The following is a 21,365-nucleotide window of genomic DNA, read 5'->3' on the forward strand; positions in this document are numbered from 1 at the left end:
TTAATAATTATTAGACAGGCCACTTAACCTCTCATCTCCTCAGTTTCTCCTATAAATGAGAGGACTCAGTGAATTTAAGGTCCCTTCTTATGCTAAATCTCTAATACTATGAACTTTAAAGACACTTGTTGTTAGGTTGTTTCAGACGTGTCTCACTCTTCATGACCCCATTTGGGTTTTTCTTGGCAAAGATACTGAAGTGATTTGCCATTTCCCTCTCAGGCTCATTTTACAGAAGAAGAAACTGAGGCAAACAGGGTTAAATGAGTTGGTCAGGGTCCATAGTCAATAACTGTCTGAGACCAGATTTGAATTCACAAAGAGGAGTCTTCCTGACTCCAGGTCTGGTACTTTATTCATTCTGCTGTCTAGCTGCCCAAAGATGTCTGAAGGTGCACTGTTCATCATGCTTATCATTTGAAACTTCTGTAGTTCGCAATAACACAAAAAGTACCATTAAAAACACAGAGGAGAATTGGGTGTTGGCTTCAGATAGAATGTGACTGAAGAGGAGAAGAAATACACACACACACACACACACACACACACACACACACACACACAAGATGAAATGGAAACCTTCCTAGGAAGAGGCTAAGTGGGAAACTCAGGACTAGGAGGAGTCTGGTGGCAGCAAATGCCCACTTAGGGCTCCTGTGAGCCAAGCCCAGGGCTTCCTGAGGGCAAACCATAATGGCCTTGAAGGATCCTGCCCCTGCCCATGGCCCCAAATTGTGGAGCCATAAAAGAATCCAAAGTGAATTTAGTCCATAGCTTTGAGTGAACTTAAGTTTTGCCAATCCAGAAAAAGGGATGGATTTCTAAGGGTTTTCACTGTGCTTGAGAAAATTCTTTAGCTTTCTACTTTGAATTCATCGATATCCCTACATTGACCTAGAGACAAGAACACTTAGCAGGAAATCACCCAAAGACCATACAAATGCTAAGGCTGTAATCTCCAGCTACACTAGTGAACCCTGAAAGATTCAGGAAGAAATGCCAGACCTAGAGGCCTGTATTGGGCTACCCGAGTCTTTCCTACCTCACCTCCCGAGGTCTTCGGCTGGCCACGCCGGATGCACATATGAGAGAAAGGACGTTCCAGAGTCGAACAGGGGTTGAGCTTTATTACAGGGGTCTAGTTACAAATGCAGGGGTGCTCTTCCTTAGGAGGAAGAGGGGGAGATTTCCTAAGGAGGCTAGATCTTAAGGGATTGGAAATAGAAGTACAAGCGGGGAGAGAGGGGGAGGGGAGAGAGAAGAGAAAAGAAGCGGAGCCTACTCTCCTCTTTGGCTCCACACGTGCTAAGAGAGCTTTTAGGCTTCCTCAATCCTACTTAACTCTCCAGCAGCATAGTTTGCATCTAAATACTGTGCTGTTAGATAACAATAGTGTGCCCAGATCTGGGACGACCTCGAGGGCAGGGAGACTCCACCCATCACGTATCTCCCGGGGAGAGGCAGAAATACCCGAGCTAGCCGAGCTAGCTCAGTCTGACCTTCTCGAACCCCTGCAGTTCATGGAGGGCCTCGTAAGACTCTAAGATTTAGAAGTCCCACTTTTACCTGCCCGAGACCGTCCACACGGAATTGAGCTTCCAATCCCAACAAAGAAATAAAGTGATTTCAAATGCCATTCACAGCCCAGGTAGGAGAGTGATGTGCTAAATGTGTTCAGGTTGAGGATGTTTGTAGAAAGAGTCCATTAGAGCAGAAGTGGTGATTTTCTTTGGCAAAATTTGTAATCCCTTTACTTAACATTTCCGACCTTCCTCCTCCATTGGTGTACATATGGGAAATTCAAATTCTTTTTAATTTTACTCTGAATAAAGTCTAGATGGAAAGAGAAATTTATTGAAAAAATGATGCAAACCAAATGTAAATGATAGTAAAGTTATCCATTGTTTCATAATCTCTAATTGTATTAGTCCAGTTTGGGATTTCAGAGAATGGAAACACAGCCACCCCCTCCCTCTGAAAGGACTACAGGGTTTCTCAAGAGCATCCAAACCACCAGGAAAGACAGACTCATGGGAAGAGAGTACGAGGAAGCAAGCCTAATCTTGGCTTCGTTCCGGAGAATGGGGTTGCTCCCAAAATAACTAGCACCCGCAAGCTATGGACTGGACACTGTGCTAAGCACTTTACAAATATCATCTCATTGAGCCTCAAAATAGCCAGAGGGGTAGTTGCTATTATTATCCTCATTTTTCATTTCAGAAAACTGAGGCAAACAAGCATTAACTGATTTGCCCAATGTTACACAGCTTATGGAAGTATCTGAGGCTGGATTTGAACTCAGATCTTCCTGACTCCAGGCCCAATGCTTTATCCACTGTACCAGGCTGCCAGTAAACAGCACTGGCTGTTTCTGTCCATGCTAGAAACTGATTTGGAGTGACTGAGACAGGTAGTGCCAGGTATATCTCAACTCTGATGCTGTGTGACCATGGGCTAATCACTTAACCTCTCTGAGACGTAGATAAGTCCCTGAGAATTATTTACTAAGTTATAGAGGGTTTGGTAGAGGGAGTTCCCATAAGAAGTCATAGCACCTTGACAATGTCACTTTCTTTGAATGACAATTCTACAAATGGATCATAGAGTTAGGAGAGGCTGTCATGTCCATTTAATCTAATGCTGTAATTTTACAAAAAAGGGAAACTGAGGCCCCAAGAGGTGCCCAAGGTCACACAGTTAAGTAAATGTCAAAGGCAAGACATGAAATGACTCCAGGTGCAGGACCTGAACTACTCTGCCACCCACTCTAGGATGAAAACAGTACAGACACTCTTGACTATACCTACCATAAGACGACCAGGTAAAAATAAAGCCAGGGTTGGTAGAATTTCCTTGGCTTCTTGAGCTACATTCATGGATTCGTGGTTCTCCATGGTTCTTTCTGTTCCCTCCCCCATGACTCCTAGGAAGGGACCTGATCTAACAGGATCAAACCAGCTCACATTAGCATTCCATGTGACTCCTCCACTTTCAGAGTTAATATCAAAATTTGATAGCATATTTGGGGGAGAGTGTTTAAAGAGTCTGGACCTGCAATTTCAATTGTTTAGAAGACTCCTAGTGTGGAAATTCCTTTTACTGATACAGAGAAACAACTGATCTTCAACTTATAGTCATAACTGCCTCATGTATGGTCACATAACTAGTAAACGGCAGGGGAAAATCTTGAATTCAGGTATTCTGAATGATCAGCCCAGCTGTTTATTCATCATGCCAAGCTGCTTGTCTACATAAATCTATGTAAAGATTTTAAGAAGTTTCTGGGAGTGCACTGTTTAAGCAAACATAGTCAACTTTAGAGTAAGAAGATGAGTACAAATTTTAGCTTTGCTAATTACAAGCTGTGTGGTCTTGGCATCCCTGGGTCTCAGTTTCCTCAATTGTAAAATGTGGGGATTAGGTGAGATGACTCCCAAGGTTCTTCTCAGCTTTAGAAGTAAGAACCTGTCATACGTGTGGCATCACAAATTCATAGTTAGGAAGGACCTTCAAGGTCTTCCAGTCTAGTGGTTCTTAAACTTTTTGGTGTCAGGACCACTTTGTACTCTTAAAAAGTGAGGATCCCCTCCAAAAGCTTATGTTTATGTGGTTACTTGTTGTTCAGTCATGTCTATAATCCCATTTGAGGTTTTCTTGGCAGAGATACTGAAGTGGTTTGCCATTTACTTTTCCAGCTCATTTGACCAGATGAGGAAACTGAGGCAAACAGGATTAAACAACTTGCCCAGGGTCACACAGCTAGTAAGTCTCTGAGGCTGAATTTAATTCGTGAAGATATCTTCCTGATTGTAAGCCCAGTGCACTATCCATGGTACCATCTGGCTGCCCTTATAGGGTTATATATATATTTAATTTGCCATATTAATAAGCATATTAGAAGTTAAAACATATTAGTATTATTATAAAAATTATTTTGACCTCACAGACCATCTAAAAGGATCTCAGGGGCCTTAAAGTGTCCCTAGACCACTTTGAGAGCTGCAGATCTGGTACACAACCCTAATTTTTCTTAGATGAGGAAACTGAGATATACACAAGTTACTTGCCTTTGGAACCACAGATAGGAGCTGTCAATGTTGGGATTTGAACCCAGGGCCTCTGACTCAAACACAATATTCTTTTCCTCTTTCTATCCAGATCACATGGCCATCACAAACTCCACACTGACAGGCCTTGATCACTTCTGTGTCAGTTTTGTCTCCTGATCTTTAATTTCCAGTTTTCTCTTTTCTCCCTTGTATTGATAGTTGGGTGGGAAAGGGCCTGTGCGTTGGGGAAAGTAATGATGAAGCAAGGAGAAATAAGATATTCAGTCCAGTGTGGGAAAACTTTCCTGAAGAGAATCATGGGAGTACAGAGTGAGCAAGAGGCCTGAGAAGCCACTGAGTCCAGGGTGGCTAGGGGACCACAGGTCCCATTATGACCCAGAAACCTCAAGAGGTAAATGAGCTCTTAGATGATACTAGAATGTCCAGAACGACATTCCCTCTGATAATCTGAATCAGTTCACATCTGGAGTCCTGGAGTATCATAGTCACAGATTTAAAGTCAAAGGAAACAAAGTCATAAGATCCAGCTCCCTCCTTTTACATCAGAGGAAACTGAGGCACAGAGAGGCTCAGTCTCTTGCCCAGGGTCACCAAACTAGTAAGTATCTGAGATAGAATTTGAACCCCAGACCTCCTGACTCCACATCCAGTACCCTACCCATTAGGCTGTACTGCTTCTCCAAGTCCTGTAGCTGAACATTTTTTTTTTTTTGGTCTCCAGCTCAGACCCGGCCATTCTGTACAATGACCGGTCCGTACTCGAGAATCACCACATCAGCGCAGCCTATCGACTTCTGCAAGAAGATGAGGAAATGAATATTTTGTCCAACCTTTCGAAGGATGATTGGAGGTGAGAAGCAAAGAAACCCAAAGAGCTGTTTTTGGGAGAAGGAATAATGAGAGAGAAAAGATTACTGCTTTTGGAAAGATGCACTGTTTAATTGTGTGGTTCGTGTGTGTGTGTGTGTGTGTGTGTGTATGTGTGTACATTCCAGGCATGCGGGTGGGAGATGGGCGTGCTGAGTGTGGGCAACAGCAACCATCCCAGTGTTGTTGGGATATAGAACGGGGGAGAAATAAGGATGGAAAGGGGGACTGGAGCCAGACCATGGAGGGTCAGATATTCATAGTTTTATACAAGCATGTGAGGAGTACCAAGACTTTCTTATGGTTGGCTCTTAGTTTTATCTCACAACATATTTGTAAGCCCCACTGGCCCCTAGCCAATACTCACCCTGAGCCATGTCCCCTCTGTGGGTCCCGCTCAGGGGCTATGCTCACTTGTTTCAGGCCACCCATTGACACTGTCTACTTAATGTAAAGACAACTGGGAAATTAGAGAAGTGCATCCATTGGGAACCAAACCAATTTATTGAATTAATAAACAAAATGAAAAACCAGTTCTTTGAAAAGACTAACAAAATCAATAAGCCTTTAGTCAGCCTGATTAAAATGAGTGAGGGAAATCAAGTAAAGACGAGGAGAAACACAGCAATTTATCTGAAATAGCTGTATAAAAGTATTGGCCAACAAAACTGAGAATGTAAAAGGGAGGATTATCTGTCTATCTGTCTGTCTATCTAAATACACAGAGCCAAATGAATGGAATAGGAAATAGAGATTTCAAAAAATATATTTCAAATATAAAGGAATTAACAAGGGAGAGAGAGACACCTACTCCAGACGGATTTATAGGGGAATTCTTTAAAATTTTTAAAGACTATAAAATCTATTTGATACAAACTATTCTTAAAAATTGAACAAGAAAACAATATGCCCAACTCCTTTTTTGAGACCAATATAATCCTAATACTTAAACCAGGGAAAAATAGGGGAAGACTAAAAACTGTTCTCATATTGAATATCAATTAAAAAATTACATATATATGTATATACGCCCACTGGGATCTAGATACATTTATACCAGAGTTGCAAGGATTGTCTACCATTAGAGATAAAATAATCGTATTAATAATACTAAAACCAGCAAAATTTTAAAATGCATATTTATATTACTTAATTCAGAAAAAAAGCCTTTGACAAAATTTGATACTCATTTATGGCAAAAATCTGCTAAGTATAGCTTTGGAATAGATTGGCCATTTAAGAAAATATTACAGAAAATATATTTCTAAAACACAAAGCTCGGATTATTTACAGTGATAATGTGTAGCAGAACTAGAAGCTTTCCCAAGAAATGGATGAGTAGAGACAAGATGATTTCCTTCCCCTGGAGTTACTTGACATCTCTCCAAAAATGCTAGACATGACGGGAAAAGAAAAGAAGCAAATTGAAATGATAAACATAGGTAAATAAGGGACAAAACTCTCCCTATTCCCAATGACATAGTAATTTACTTAGAAAATCTCAGAGAATTATCAAAATGATGCAACTAATTGCTTCATCAAAGTCACAATACACAAACTGCAAATCAATAGTGTTTCTATGTAGTGAAAAAAAATCCAGGAGGAAACAATAAAAAAGGAAGCACCATTCAAAATAACTGCAAAATACCTACTCAAGACTTGGAAAGATCTGATTAAAGAACACTTTTAAAGAAATAAAGGACAACTTGGGCAAGGTTGGGCCTTGCCAATATAATAAAAATAATAATGCTGCCTAAATTGATTGATGGATTTAGTACTATGTCAGTCAGCATAACAAGAAGGTGTATAATGTGTTCAAGGAGCACTAGCATGCTTGGTGTGAAGACTTACCAAGCCCTACAAGGTTGCTTGTCCACCTTCCTGCCAATCCTCCTCCTTCCTTTTCCTCTCTTGGGTAGACCTTGACCCTCCCACCATACCTACTACTGTGGGAGGGATCTGACTCCCTACAGTACTCCAACCCTCAGTCCCACTTCCTCCCTCTTTCTTGCCAGTGATAGGACACTTCCATCATCTTCCTGTCTTGCTAAGTGGACATAGCTACTTATATCACTCGAATGGACATGGAGTCATCAATTTCAGTCCTTTGGTAAGGTGGAAGACCACCAGGTCTAACCATCTGCTTTGGTACCACACCCTCCAAACTCATCCATCCCTAGGTATTGCCACCTAATATGCCAAAGCACCCTGAGGTGGCTGCACTCTTCAGAACACCTACCACTTCCATCCTTTCTGAAGCTTGAGCTGCCTGGCATGTTGTCTGTTCCAAGTAGAATGTAAGCTCATTAAGATCAAGGAGTATGCTACTCTGACATTTGTGTCCCCAGTAGTTAATATGGTGATTGGTACATAATAAATTTTTAATAAATGATGTGTTTATCGATTTCATTCATTTAATAATCCAATCAATGTGCAGTAAAAATGAGAACAGAAATTACTTGGCGGAAGAAATTTCTATCTCATGGGAATTTCTGGGAAAACTGGAGGACTTTCTGGTAGAAATTAGGTTTAGACCAACACCTTATACTATATATCAAAATAACTCAAAATAGATGTGTGACCTAAATATTAAAGTACATCCTTTAATATCTCCATTCTCCCCCCCCAATAGAGGTTATGTATAAATTTCAAAATGTTATATATGTGTACATATAAAGTATATATATATATATATATATATATATAAATGTACATGTGTACATATGTATATGTATAAAATTAGAAAATGGAATTACAGTCAGGTAATTTTCTTAGCTATGGCCAAGGGAGATTTCTTAACGAAAGATGAGATAGAAGCAACGACAAAAGATAGACTAGATAATTTCTTTTGCATAGAATTTAGTTGATAAGAATATTCTTTATACTTTTCTCAGGTTCTTTGGGGTAGGGTTTTTTCCTCTGTCCATTTATTTTCTGTCTAATCCTCCTTGCACTCTGACTGTGGCATCCTTACTTAATAATCTGTCCCTTCATCATGATGGAGTCCTTCTACAAGGAATGGCTTGAATGGCTACAGAAGAATTAGATATGTCAGAAAGAATTAGATGGCACTGTTCAGAATTGGGAGAAACTACTTATTTCCTCCTCCTCCTCCTTTTCCTCTCCTTCCCTCTTTCTCTATGGCATCTCCACTTCAGGGAATTCCGGACCTTGGTGATTGAGATGGTGATGGCCACAGATATGTCCTGTCATTTCCAACAAATCAAGGCCATGAAGACAGCATTGCAGCAACCAGAGGCGTGAGTCACTTCATTAGCTTCTGTGGGAAATAAACTGGAGAATGGAGTTGGCCCTGACATTGAACTTTCAAAGCCTGGATCCCTTTGAAGGAGCTTCCTTGGACATCCAGGAAGGCAGTTCTGTCTAGATAAATTAGCATTGTGGTGGGACAGATCTGAATTGGTCATTTTTAAAAGGCAGATTATCAGCAAGTATACATAAGGAAGGAGTTTCCTTTAAAAGAGAAGTTTACATTCAGTGTAAGGTGAAGCTCAGGATTTCAAGCGTTTGCCCAATCCAACAAGACCGAAGTACTGTGTATTGGGAGACTAATGACTATTGATTTTCTTTTGCCTTTTATTATAACTAAATCAGACTACAAAAGATGCAAAATCAGGTCCCTTAGAAGGCTGATCTTTCAGGAGTGTACCGTATATTAGATCCAACAGGGCATTGAGAATCTCATTCATGAGTTGGGGTCATTTTCTTGACTTGACCGAAGCAGGGTGTGGGCATGTGTATATTTTTTTAAGTGCTTAAAAGTGATGGAGAAATCTTGTTATTAAGTGGTTTCTTCATGTGGATTTGCAGAATTGACAAGCCGAAAGCCTTATCTTTGATGCTGCACACAGCTGACATCAGCCACCCAGCCAAAGCCTGGGATCTCCATCATCGCTGGACCATGTCGCTGCTGGAAGAATTCTTTAGACAGGTAACTGGGACAATCACAAGGTCACACCATTGGCTTCCCTTGTTGGGGTCCATGCAGCAGAACAAGAGTGCTCTCCTTTCTTTAACTGATGTTGTCCAACTTTGCATATGTATGACCTGCTGAGGACATTCCATGTGGATTAGAGCTGGGGAAAAGAACAAGAGTATTTCTTGAGAGAATTTCACAGCCTCTTATGCTCCCTTCTTTTGGAGTTTCTGAAACTCAACTTGTCCAATTCCTGGATTGTTGGAATATTTAGAAAATCATTTAATTAATTTTCAAAAGCATCATAACACAACTACCTTTAGCACAAATATCATCCTAGCAGCAATTTTTGTTTTAATTTCTTAAAATTAGGATCATTATTTAGATCTTGAAGATGACCTCAGAGGTCATCTAGCCTAAGCATCTCATTTTTTTCTTTTTTCTTTCTTTCTTTTCAGTGTTCTACAATCACTACCATATAACTTAGATATTTTCTCTCTCCCTCTCCCTCCTTCCCCCCTCCCTCCCCTTCCCTGCCTGAGAAGGCATACAATTTTATATAGGTTCTACACATACATTCTTATTAAATACATTTTCACTACAGTCATGCTGTGTAGAAGAATTAAAACGAATAGGAGAAATCATATAACAAACCAAAACTTAATACAAAAGAAAATGTTCTGCTACATTCTGTGATTGAATTCGATACTTCTTTCTCTGGATGTGGAAGGCATTTCACCTTAAAAGACTATTGGGAATTTTTAAGTCCTTGCATTGAAATGAAGTTCTAAGTCTACCAGAAACAATCCTCACACACTGTGGTTGTTGCAGTGTACAAAGTTCTCCTGGTTCTGCGCCTTTCACTCAGCATCAGATCATACAAGTCTTTCCAGACCTCTCTGAAGTCTTCCTGTTCATCATTTCTTATAGCACAATAGTGTTCCATTACATTCATATACCACAATTTATTCAGCCATTTCCCAACTGATGGGCATCCCCTTCATTTCCAATCTTTGGCCACCACAAAGAGAGCTGCTATAAATGTTTTTGTACATGTGGGACCTTTTCCCATTTTTATGATCTCTTGGGGATACGGTCCTAGAAGTAGTGTTGCTGGGTCAAAGGGTATGCACATTTTGTAGCCCTTTGGGCATAGTTCCAAATTACTCCCCAGAATGGGTGGATCAGCTCACAGCTCCACCTACAATGAATAAGTGTTCCAACTCTCCCACATCTTCTCCAACATTTTTTATCATCTTCCTGTTTTGTCATGTTAGCCAGTTGGATAGGTGTAATGTGGTACCTCAGAGTTGTTTTGATTTGCATCTCTCTAATCAATAGTGATTTAGGACATTTTTTCCTATGACTATAGATAGCTTTAATTTCTTCCTCTGAAAAGTGCCTGTTCATATCCTTTGACCATTTATCAATTAGGGAATGACTTGTATTCTTGTACATTTGACTCAGTTCTGTATATATTTTAGAAATGAGGCCTTTATCACAGACACTAGTTGCAAAAATTCTTTCCCAGTTTTCTGCTTCCCTCCTAATCTTGGTTGCATTGAGTTTGTTTGTGCAAAAACTTTTCAGTTTAGTGTAATCAAAATTATCCATTGCTAAGCATCTCATTTTACAGATGAGCAATCTGAGGCCCAGAGACATTAGGTGATTTGTCCAAGATAATACATATAGTAAGGGATTAAAACACAAACAAAAACCTCCAAATCAGAGCACAACACAGACTTTGCCACTTGTTTACCATCTACTACAAAGGATTCTAAACATGAAGATAACATGACACTCATACTTGGGGATCTGACTTTTAGGATAGTGACTCAGACTATTCTGAGTCAGAAGGCCTATGGATGAGTCCTATCGTTTGTCCTTGGACAAGTTATTCAATATCTCTAGACATCAGTCACTTTGCCTGTTGAGTGTGGGACGGTGGCATCAGAGAAGCTGAGTTCAAATCCCCACTCGGATTTTGTGGATGAAGAACCTGAGGGTCATTGACCTAGGAGTAAAGGTAGCATGATGTAGTGTAGAAAAGATGCTGCGTTTAAAGTCAGAGGGCTTGGGTTCAAATCTAGGCTTTCCCACTTCCTATGATCTTCATCAAATCATTTCTTCTCTCTAGGTCTCAGGTTGCTCATTTGTTAAATGAGGGGGTTAAACCAGATGGCTTCTAAAGTTTCTTTTACTGCTAACCCTCTGCTCCTAGCGGCCGGGTGCCATACTCTTCTGGACTATTCTTGGCTACGCCATGACTCCCTACAGTTCAAAAACAGCTGCAGCACATCTAACTCTTGATTTTTTTAATTGAATTTAATGTCAGTTGGGGAAGCTGCCTCCATTTTGAGTAATCATTATTTAGTATACTATTTTTATGGACAGCATTTTAAGTGAGATTCCGCTTTCCACAATAAACAATGTCCTATAGGTATAAAATTACTCCACATCCCAGCTATAGATTTAAAATTAGAAGGAAAAATAAAAGTCCAAACGTTATTGAGGTTGTGGAACCTTCTAAAAGTGATTTCTGAATCTTGGGTTCTGCGTTGAAATTAGAGAATGCGCTTAGCTCCTGTAAAAAAAAAAAACCAAAACCTTTCTATGTTTGGGAAAGTGTCTCACATCCTCTCATTTTAATACTTACATTTTCCAAGTTCCAAGCTATCGCCTCAGGGGGATTTTGGAGTGAAATATCAGCTTCCAAGGGTCCATGATACTCTAAGGACCAGAGTTTAAGAATACCTCAGAAGACGAAGCTGCCTCGGTGGATACATTGTTGGTCCCTCCTCCCCCATGTGACAAAGAAAAAAGAGATAATGGGATGCTGAAATTTAAAGCTCACTGACCCCAACACGTAGTTAACGAAAAGGTGAAGTAAAGCTAGAAGATCCTGAGATGTCCTGCTTCCTCCACCTTCCCCAGCACATCATGGGAGTTTCTTTCCAGTCTGTTGGCTTTTCTATCTGTTCTCCAACTCAAGGGGGCCCTTCCCAGCAGTGATCTCAGGGCCTCCTGGGGTCTGTGTTACTGTATCACCCCCATGTAACCTTCAGGGGATTTCCCTGTCACTTGCCCAGGCCACAGAAATGACTGGTTATCATCTGGGTCAGGCACTTCTTTGAACAGTCAGGGGACATTGCAAACATATCTCTAAGCAAGCAGCATATAGTAGTGAAGCAAATAAGCACCACATTTTTATTTGATGCTGATCAACACAAAGGGGGAATGAGATACTATAGATGGTGGGTTATCCTGGGAGTCGGGAAAACTTGGGTCCTATCCTGCCTCTGGCACTCTCTGTGTGACCTTGAGCAGGTCATTTTCATTGTCTGACCATGCAACCTGGACCATCTCACCCTGTCCCCCTCTACTCAATAAACTTCAGTGTCTCCCTATTCCCTCCTGAATCAAATGTAAATCCTTTGATTTTCAAAGCTCTTCATCTCCTGCTTTCCTCCACAAACCCCTTTCTAGTCTTCTGACACTGTCCCACTCTCCCGACATACTTTGGCATCTGATGACCCCAACCTCCTTACTGTTCCTTGCCTAATGTTTCCTATCTCCAGACATTTCCGCTGGCTGTCTCTTATTGTCCCTCTTATTCTATCCCTCTTCCTCTCCTCCTCTTGTTCTTCCAGACTTCCTTCAAGGTTCAGATAAAATCTAACCTTCCATGGGAAGCCTTCCCCAGTCCCTCCTGTGCCTCTCTCTGTCGATTAGTCACCATCTACCTTGTGTGTATGTTTGTGCATTGCTATTGGCATGTTGTCTCCTTCTTTAGATTAGGAGCTCCTTTGGGCTTTCTTTGTATGCCCAGGACTTAGCACGGCGCCTGGCACATAGTTGGTGGGTCAACTTACTGACTGGCATTGCCCTAGGCAACTCATTAAGACTGTAAGTCAGAGGCATATTACCCATCTGCCTAGGGTCACCAAGCTAGTATGTCAGTGGTGGAATTTGGCTCTTGGATTTCCCAACTCCTGGGGTAGCCAAGTATACTTTACTCTGTACTATCACATGATTAATAGAAAATAAAAATAAAATAGCTCTGTTTACAGGCAGAATAGAGATCGGAAGATTCTGTAGGCTAATAACCACAAAAAGCTCTCTATTAGAAAAGAAAAAGGTTTGACTTGAGGTGCCCTGTCTACACAGCCCCAGTTCATTTAACAGTGACTCATTTGCCTATCTTGCAGTTCTAGCGCAGACATAGTCCAATAAACAACCATTTCAAATAGGCCCTGAATATCACAACTGGATGGGAGTTTAGGGAAAATCTAATCCAAGATCTCCATTTTTTTCAGAGAAGGGGAATGACTCAACCAAGCATACAGCAGGCTTCTAGTCCAAGGCTTTAGCGTCCACACCTGGGGCTTTTTCTGCCCCTCCCCCATCCCCACCAGGACCATCCAAGCAACCATCAGCATAGTGTGCTTGGAGACTGGAGACAGGAAGGAAGCATTGTGTGCCCACGACACACAAACACAATGTAAGCAGCACACTGAAGGAAACTCAGCCTCTTGCTCCTGTTCCTGCAACCCTCAAGTGCACTTACACCCCATTGTGCCCTTAGGGCTGAACTTCCAGATGGACCAAGCCCTTTTCCTGCATTTTAGTGGAAGTGACGCTGAAATTGGTGCTTTGACTTTGGGGCTTTTTATTCTCCCATGGAACAAGATGTAAGGAACATTTAGTCTGGGGAGGAGGTCATGGGTTCTGGCTTTAATGATTACTCATTGACGTCTGGTACACTCTCCAGACAATCCCAAGTGGAAGGAGGCTGATAATAAATAGGGAACAGGAGAATGAATGGGTGTGACAAGAGCTTCTGTTCTCAGATTGTGCAACTGGAGGAAAAGAGCCCAATAAGGTCTAGCCTTTAAAAGTCATAAAAAGAGACAAACAGTCCTGGCAAGGCTCTATTCGAAATAAAATGTCAAAAGCATAAACAGAGTCCCACCATTACAAAAAAGATGGTTTTCTTTTTCATCCCACTTTTTCCTTGATTTAACTGTTGTTAATTTCTTTCAGGTCCTTTTTGGTTTTAATTATAGCTAGCCTTATTTCAGACTTTTACAGAATTTGGTTTATGCAAATGATCACATGAGAGGGTCTTTATGAATGAGATGTAATACAGGCATGCAAAGTGACCTGGATTCTGGTGACTCTGGAACCACTCACGCACTTGCTGGCTGTAAATTACTTTACAAGGTCAGGGTTCCCTGGTGCTTCCTGCCTCTCCCCCACTCCCACCCCCCCAGCTCCTCCAGGGTCTTCTCTTTCTGGCTTGGAGATTACTGGGGCATACAGAGATTACATCTGCCAGGGCTCTTTCCTCTTTGTCCCCAGAGTGGGGCATTGTTCCTTTGGGAGGATCTGGGCCTAATGTACTCCTTAGTTCATCAGGGAGCTGCACGGGCTGAGGGAAGACCCTGACACAGCCCTCAGGCTCTGCCATTGCTCTTCCACTTATTTCTACTCATTAAACTGATGTTCACTTTGGGAACATTCGCCCCTCGGTGGCTCCTCACCAAGACCTGCCCACAAAATTCTTTAGATTTGGGTTCGAACATCCCTTCAAGTGCAGGTGATCCACACCCGGACTCACCTACACGGGGCTGTGCTTTGAGCTGCTCTCAGCTTTTGGCCCGGTCCTCTAACTCACTAAGCATTTGTGTTCATGACAGGCTTGAATGAACTCACTCATTGTTGTGACTCTCTCTCCCTCTCCCTCTCCCTCCCTCCCTCTCCCTCCCTCTCTCTTTCTCTCCCTCTCTCCCTCTCTCTCCCTCTCTCTCCCCCTCTCTCCCTCTCTCTTTCTCTCCCTCTCCTCCCTCTCCCTCTCTCTCCCCCTCTCTCCCTCTCCCTCTCTCTCTCTCTCCCTCCCTCTCTCCCTCCCTCTCTTTCTCTCTCCCCCCTCTCCCCTCCTCCCTTCCCTCCCACTCCCTCTCCCCCCTCCCTCCCCCCTCTCACACACACTACCATCCTTAAAACTTTCTTTTGTTATGAACTTAATAATAAAAGCCAGCAAAGATTTTTCAAATCTTATTTCATTTGGTTCTCACAAGAGCCGTGATGTGTAGATACTATTATCTCTCATTGTACAGATGATGAAACTGAGGAAGGACAAAGTTAATTGACTTGTCCCAGCTAGTAGTATCTGAGATTGGATTTGAACTCATTTCCTGACTCCAGGCCCTACCTGCCTTAACAATATTCAACACACACACAACCCACACACATACACCACACACAACGCACACACACAAACATTTCAATGTATAAAGAACAAGAAAAGTGTATGTAAATATGGATATGTGCACAGTTTGCTTCTCCCCCGTTCTTATCATATCTAACTCTCTGGTGCCTGTTCTCTGTCTCTCCTGGGAGACAATGAGATCCTTCCCAGGGCAGGAACCTTGGCTCATTCCTCATTGTTCTTTGAGCCTCTCCCTCCTTTAGCCTTCTGAGGTTGCACAGGGAGATTGTCCACTGCTGGGACTTAAAGGGGGCTTTGCAGAAGAATTCAGCTAGCCAGTCATGACTAAAAGCCACAGGTAAAGGAGGGCCATGTGTAGTTGCCCAGAGATCCTCCAGGAGGCCTTTCTCGGTCTCTTCCAGCTGCTAAGGTCTCCCCTCTGAGATGACATTTATGTGATGGATTGCTAGCTCTTTGCATGTTGACTCTCCCATTACAATGTGAGCTCTTTGAAGTCAGGGAGAATGTTTTTGCCTTTCCTTGTATTACCAGGGCTTAGCATAGTGACACATAGTGATCACTTCATAATTACTGGGAGCCCAGAATGGGAAGTGAGAGTGACATGGAAAGGATATTAGGGTAGCACCAAACCCCCAAATTGGGGGACAGCTGACATCCAAAACAAGTTAGCCTGTGGCATCAGGTGAAATTTCCTAAGAAGGTCAGAGAAATTTTCACGTGATGACCTAGGGGTCCAGCAGAACCTGAAGGAAGATGGTGAGAACTCAGTATTTCTGACTTGGGGTAATGGTCCCTAGCCCACAGGGCCATGCAGTGCTTCTGAGCTGTCCAAAGTAGGCAGGTCCCTGAAAAATTCATAGCTAATCTGTGGCTTACATTGGAGGTGCAATCACTGTAAGACAAGTGAGGCTCTTGCATTGTAACAACATCCCTGTCCCTGGATGGCATGTTTAAGCCATGAGGGGTCCTGAACTCTTGATTCTTTTTATGTACATTAGCAAGAAATAGAAAACTCTATTACATTATGTAACTGAAATAATGAAAGTCGAGTCCAATGTCCCCATGTGGTAGCTGGTGAGAATCAGTGGTTGGCCAGGTCTGCCTCCTCCTAATATGCTGTGCCCTTCTCTTTCTCCAGGGTGACAGGGAAGCTGAGCTTGGCCTTCCTTTTTCACCTCTGTGTGACCGCAAGTCGACCATGGTGGCTCAGTCTCAAGTAGGTGGGTATCATCCAACCTGTCCCTTGAAATCTATACCCTATCAGCACACAGAAGTGCATCCTTTCACTCAAGGTCCATTTACAGAAAAGGTAAAATGTGGACGAGGAAGGAGAATGTTGCTTTGCCATGGCTAGGTTGTTTCTGAGTTGACCGATTTCACACAGAATCATTCAATGTCAGAACTGGAAGGTGCCAGGCCTAGAGGCCTGTGTGGGCTACCCGAGTCTTCTTACCTCACCTCCGAGGTCTTCGGTTGGCCAAAACCAGATGCTCATATGAGAGAAAGGATGTTCCAGAGTCGAACAAGGGTTGAGCTTTATTTCAGGGTCTCAGTTACAAGTGCAGGGGGGTCTTCCTTAGGAGGAAGAGGGGGAGATTTCCTAAGGAGGCTAAGATCTTAAGGGATTGGAAGTAGAAGTACAAGTGGGGAGAGAGGGGGAGGGGAGAGAGGAAAGAAAAGAAGCGGAGCCTACTGTCCTCTTGGCTCCTCATGTGCTAAGAGAGCTTTCAGGCTTCCTCAATCCTACTTAACCTTCAGCCGCATAGTTTGCATCTAAATACCGTGCTGTTAGATAACAATAGTGTGCCCAGATCCGGGACGACCTCGAGGGCAGGGAGACTCCACCCATCACGTATCTCCCGGGGAGAGGCGGAAATACCCGAGCTAGCCGAGCTAGCTCAGTCTGACCTTCTCGAATCCCCGCTGTTCATGGAGGGCCTCGTAAGACTCTAAGATTTAGAAGTCCCACTTTTACCCGCCCAAGACCGTCCACACGGATTTGAACTTCCAATCCCAACAGGAAGGGACCATAGAGGCTTTCTAGGTCAGAAATTCCATCCTCAGACACTTATTAGCTGTGTCACTTGGGCAAGTCATCAGTTTTCTCATATGTAAAATGGGGACAATGGCTGTACCAGCCTCACAGCATTGTTATGAGAATCAAATGAGATAATGAATTAAAGAACTTTACAAATGATACATATTCCTATTACAAGAACACTGAAAGCCAGAGAAGGGAAATGGCTTGCCAGAGCTCTTTTGGCAAGGTAGCTAAACATCCAGACCCAGGCCCAAGGGCTGATGCCTTGATGGTCAGAACTCTCTGTTCATGTGGACATGACTGCATCCACCTGATACTTGTGCCATTTATATGCTCCCACCTTGCCAATGAGTTTTGATCTCTATAGAAACATGAGAAATACTTATTAGTTGACTGATTTTGCAGATGAGCAAACTAAGGCAATCAGATGTTAAGTAACTTGCCTGTGGTCACATAGCTAGTAAGCAACTGAGATGACATTCAAACCTAGATCTTAGTCCAGTACTTTATCCTCTGTGCTAATAAATGTTTATGTCTGCTCCCTGATCACTAGTTTGGCTAATCAGGGAGAGGTTCATCATTGGAGCTCAGCCATCAGGTAATAAAACATTTTGGCCAATGCCACCTACTTTGGATGACTGAAATGAATATGACATGGGTGAATGAAACCATGAAATGCAGCCATCGATGCATCATCTACCCAAAGTCTATAGGAAACCTCACTGCATGGGACATTTTTTGCTCTTGCATCTACCCTAAGGAGAGAGCACTATGATATTAGCATCTCCCATGCCAAGATTGACTTTAGAGATGAAGAAGCAGAGAAATTCTATAAATGCTTTTGCCATATCCTCCAGCTATCACTCAGCCTATCCTTTGAACCTTCTGTGACTTCATGAGAAAAGCTGATCAAGACAGAAATGGTGAAACTATGGTGGGAAAGATGGCATGGAATGGGGGTGTATATGAGGGGGGATGTATATGAGCTGGGCCTGTGATGGTAAGATTGTAAGAAAGAGCAGATTGGACTGTATTGGGTCAGGTGTGCTCTCACACACAATGTTTTAGAGTTTTAACTCTAGCATTCTCCTGGTGATATCATATAGCTATGTCTCCAGTAGATGAAGGGAATGCTATGGTTATAGTTTAATTAGTTCAGTCATTCTTAGTTTGGGGTTCATGAACTTTGTTATACACATGTGTATATAATAACTGTATTTCTCTCTAATGTTTCCTTTATTATCCTATGTATTTTATTTTATGCTTTTATTTATTTGTGTATCCCAAGGAGTCCATAGTCTTTACCAAAAGGGTACATGACACAAAAATGATTAAGGACCACTGAACAAAATTTTATCAAAACTTTTGATAAAATGTCTCATGTTATTTTTGTCAGGACCATGGGGAGCTATGGATGAAATAGTAATGCAATAATATGGATCTGGGACTGGTTGAATGGCTGGACTCAAAGAGTAGTTATTAACTGTTTGATATCAACATAGCAAGAAGCTCCAGTAGAGTTACCCCGGGGATCTGTATGTCTTGTCCTCTGCTGTTCAACATCTTTGTCTGGGCATCGATGGCACACTCATTAAGTTTGCAGATGATGCAAAGTTGGGTGGGAAAGCTAAGACACTGGATGATGGACACTGGACAAGCTAAAAGAATTAGAAAAAATCTAATATGATTAAAACCAGTAGGATCACTTGGGTGCAAAAAAAATCAATTCATAGTCTCCAATTAGTCAAAATTATTAGTGACCCAAAGGACAATTAAAAGATAATTGTGGGTAATAGTAAGCTGCATTATTTTAACAATGATGACTCATATGCAAGAAGTCACATGAAACATGTCTAAGAAATATAAAATTGGGAAATGGTGACCATGTGACATGAAGCACTGATGTTTTATACTTTTACCCTCCACACATGAAGTGGCCTACAAGAAGACCTCATTGGCTTTGGGTTAGAGGGTTTATGGGCAAAATCTTACTGGGTAAGATGATATGGATGGGTCCTGTTGGAGGAAGTAAGTCAAGATCATGGATCCATTGATGTATAAATTTCAAGATTAGAGGTGGGAAAAAGCCCATTGTCATTTAGACTTCTAATCAGTCCCAGGCATCAACATCATTAATACTTTTTTTTTCTAAGAAGATTTGTTTAAGATCAGATGTGAATACTCAATGACATCAAAACTGACTATTTATCTGAAGTGGGTAAAGGCTAGGCAGCATCTTTACTGAAATTTCCAATGACACAATGCTGTATGGAATAGCTAAGACATTGAATTGCCATTCATTACCCTAAGGCTCTTGACAGTAGGCTACACCATAAGGTTGGATGTAGTAAGATATTTGAAGCAGCTGGGACATTTAGGTTGGAGAAGACTCCAGATGAAGTATTTGAACTCAAGACTGCTGACTCTTGCAATCTTTCCATGACATTTATTGCTATAGTATCTCTTTCTGAAGTCTGACCACCACCCTCTACTCCTTGCTCCTAACTGAATCTGTATTTAAAACTAATTTGATGGTATCTTCTGTGACAATTAACCTCCAGCATAACGGTGCTGATAGTAGTAATAACGGTAACAATTTTAATATGGCTCATTGGTGTACACTTTCTGAGGTCTTAGAGTTCTTGGGTTCCAAAGAAGGGGAAGTTCCTCATGTGCTTTAAAGAGTATGCTAAGACCCTCAGTAAACCTGTGGACACCCTGCTTTCTCTTCAGGTTTCATTGATTTTATTGTGGAGCCCACCTTCACTGTGTTGACCGACATGACTGAAAAGATTGTATCTCCACTTATTGATGAACCCTCCCAAGCTGGTGGGACAGGGCACAGGCGCTCAAGGTCAGTGATGGACCTTGTGAGGCTCTGGGTGGGGACATTGACTTACAGCTAAAGCTGGGGATTCATTTCCTACCATGGATAAATGCCCACAATTTGATTTCTACAAATGCCTGGGGGTAAGGGGGAAGGAACGTCTGCATTTGTTGTTTCATTTTTTTCTTAAAACAGGCAAAGTTGTAATATCCATCTCCCATCCCAGCATTATAAGGGAATGGAAGAGGGTAAGAGAGGTAGGGAAATGAGAGACCCTTCATTACATCCTCCATACTACACCAGCTCTTCTCTTTCTGCTTCCGTCTATTTGGGCTTTAGTCATAGAGGAGAGAAAGGAGAAGAGGAGGGTTGAAGAAAAAGAAGAGGAAGAATTAGGAGAGGAAGGTAGGAAAGGCAGGCACAAGGGAATGTTGGAGGGGATGATACCCTTCACCTTCTCAGAAGCAGGTGAGCCAATTACAGTTTTCTGAAAGGAGAAGCCTGCTTCTGTCCACCACTATTTCCTGTATACTTGCTGCAAGTAATGAGTTTATATCATATTTCCATTCCATTAATCGGCCTCATTTGTCATTTAGTGGGTTTCATCATATCATCACATATATCTATGGATGACCTACATAATGAACATTACTTTAACAAAAAGATGTTTCTAAAATGTTTGTATCCATAATATTGGATTTCCATCCCTTAAGCAGGCACGTCATTTTCAGTTAAAAAAAAAGATGGGAAAAGGAAGGAATGTTGTATCAGGAATGGCCCCTTACCTCCAAGGCCAACACCTCCCTGCCTGCAAGCTCCAAAGATAATGAGATACAGATTGCCCAGGTCCACCATGGAGTCCAGATGGGTCAGAGTGAGGGGAAATTCTGAGTCCTAGGGAGCTAGGGTGGAGCTGGGAGAAGATAAGGATGAATAGCTGCTTCATGTCATCAGCTAGATGTTATGAATGGGAAGTATTTGCCCCCATGAGGGTGGTGAGATTACAGAGCTGAGTGGAGAACTTTGGTGCAAACATCAGTCCAGTTCATTCCAAATCGGAAATTACAACAGAAAAGATATAGACTAGAAGAGGTAAGGGAAATGGAGAGCTTCAGAAGTCTAAGCTGGAGAAAAGATGCAGAATGAGACTTCTGGCGCAGAGGAGGGAGTGGAATTTTCTTTGTATTAGACAATTTCTCATTTTCAAGCTTCAGAATATGTATCCAACTTTCTGAATTTTGTTGTGGAAAATCAAATGACCCTATTCTAAGACATTGTGTACTCCCACGCTAGTGTAAAAGCTATGCTTCCCTAAGGGGATAACTCTTGGATATAGTGAGACCATCTGGAATGGCTTAGCTGCAGACACTTATAATATTAACTTGCTGTTC

At 42.0% G+C, this 21,365-nt stretch overlaps 1 protein-coding gene across 6 annotated transcripts in view; it reads left to right on the plus strand.

Moving 5' to 3' along the window:
* Positions 1-21,365, plus strand: part of PDE1C (phosphodiesterase 1C) — a 573,123-nt gene that overhangs the window by 486,663 nt on the left and 65,095 nt on the right. For all 6 annotated transcript variants that reach the window (XM_072598889.1, XM_072598887.1, XM_072598888.1 and 3 more), the window contains 5 exons: positions 4,792-4,920; positions 8,096-8,197; positions 8,769-8,889; positions 16,245-16,326; positions 19,881-20,001. In XM_072598889.1, coding sequence (XP_072454990.1) covers positions 4,792-4,920; positions 8,096-8,197; positions 8,769-8,889; positions 16,245-16,326; positions 19,881-20,001 — 555 coding nt within the window. The remainder of the gene's footprint in view (positions 1-4,791; positions 4,921-8,095; positions 8,198-8,768; positions 8,890-16,244; positions 16,327-19,880; positions 20,002-21,365) is intronic.

Source organism: Notamacropus eugenii, chromosome 3 (genome assembly GCF_028372415.1).
Source record: "Notamacropus eugenii isolate mMacEug1 chromosome 3, mMacEug1.pri_v2, whole genome shotgun sequence".
In the NCBI taxonomy this organism is placed as follows: Eukaryota; Metazoa; Chordata; class Mammalia; order Diprotodontia; family Macropodidae; genus Notamacropus; species Notamacropus eugenii.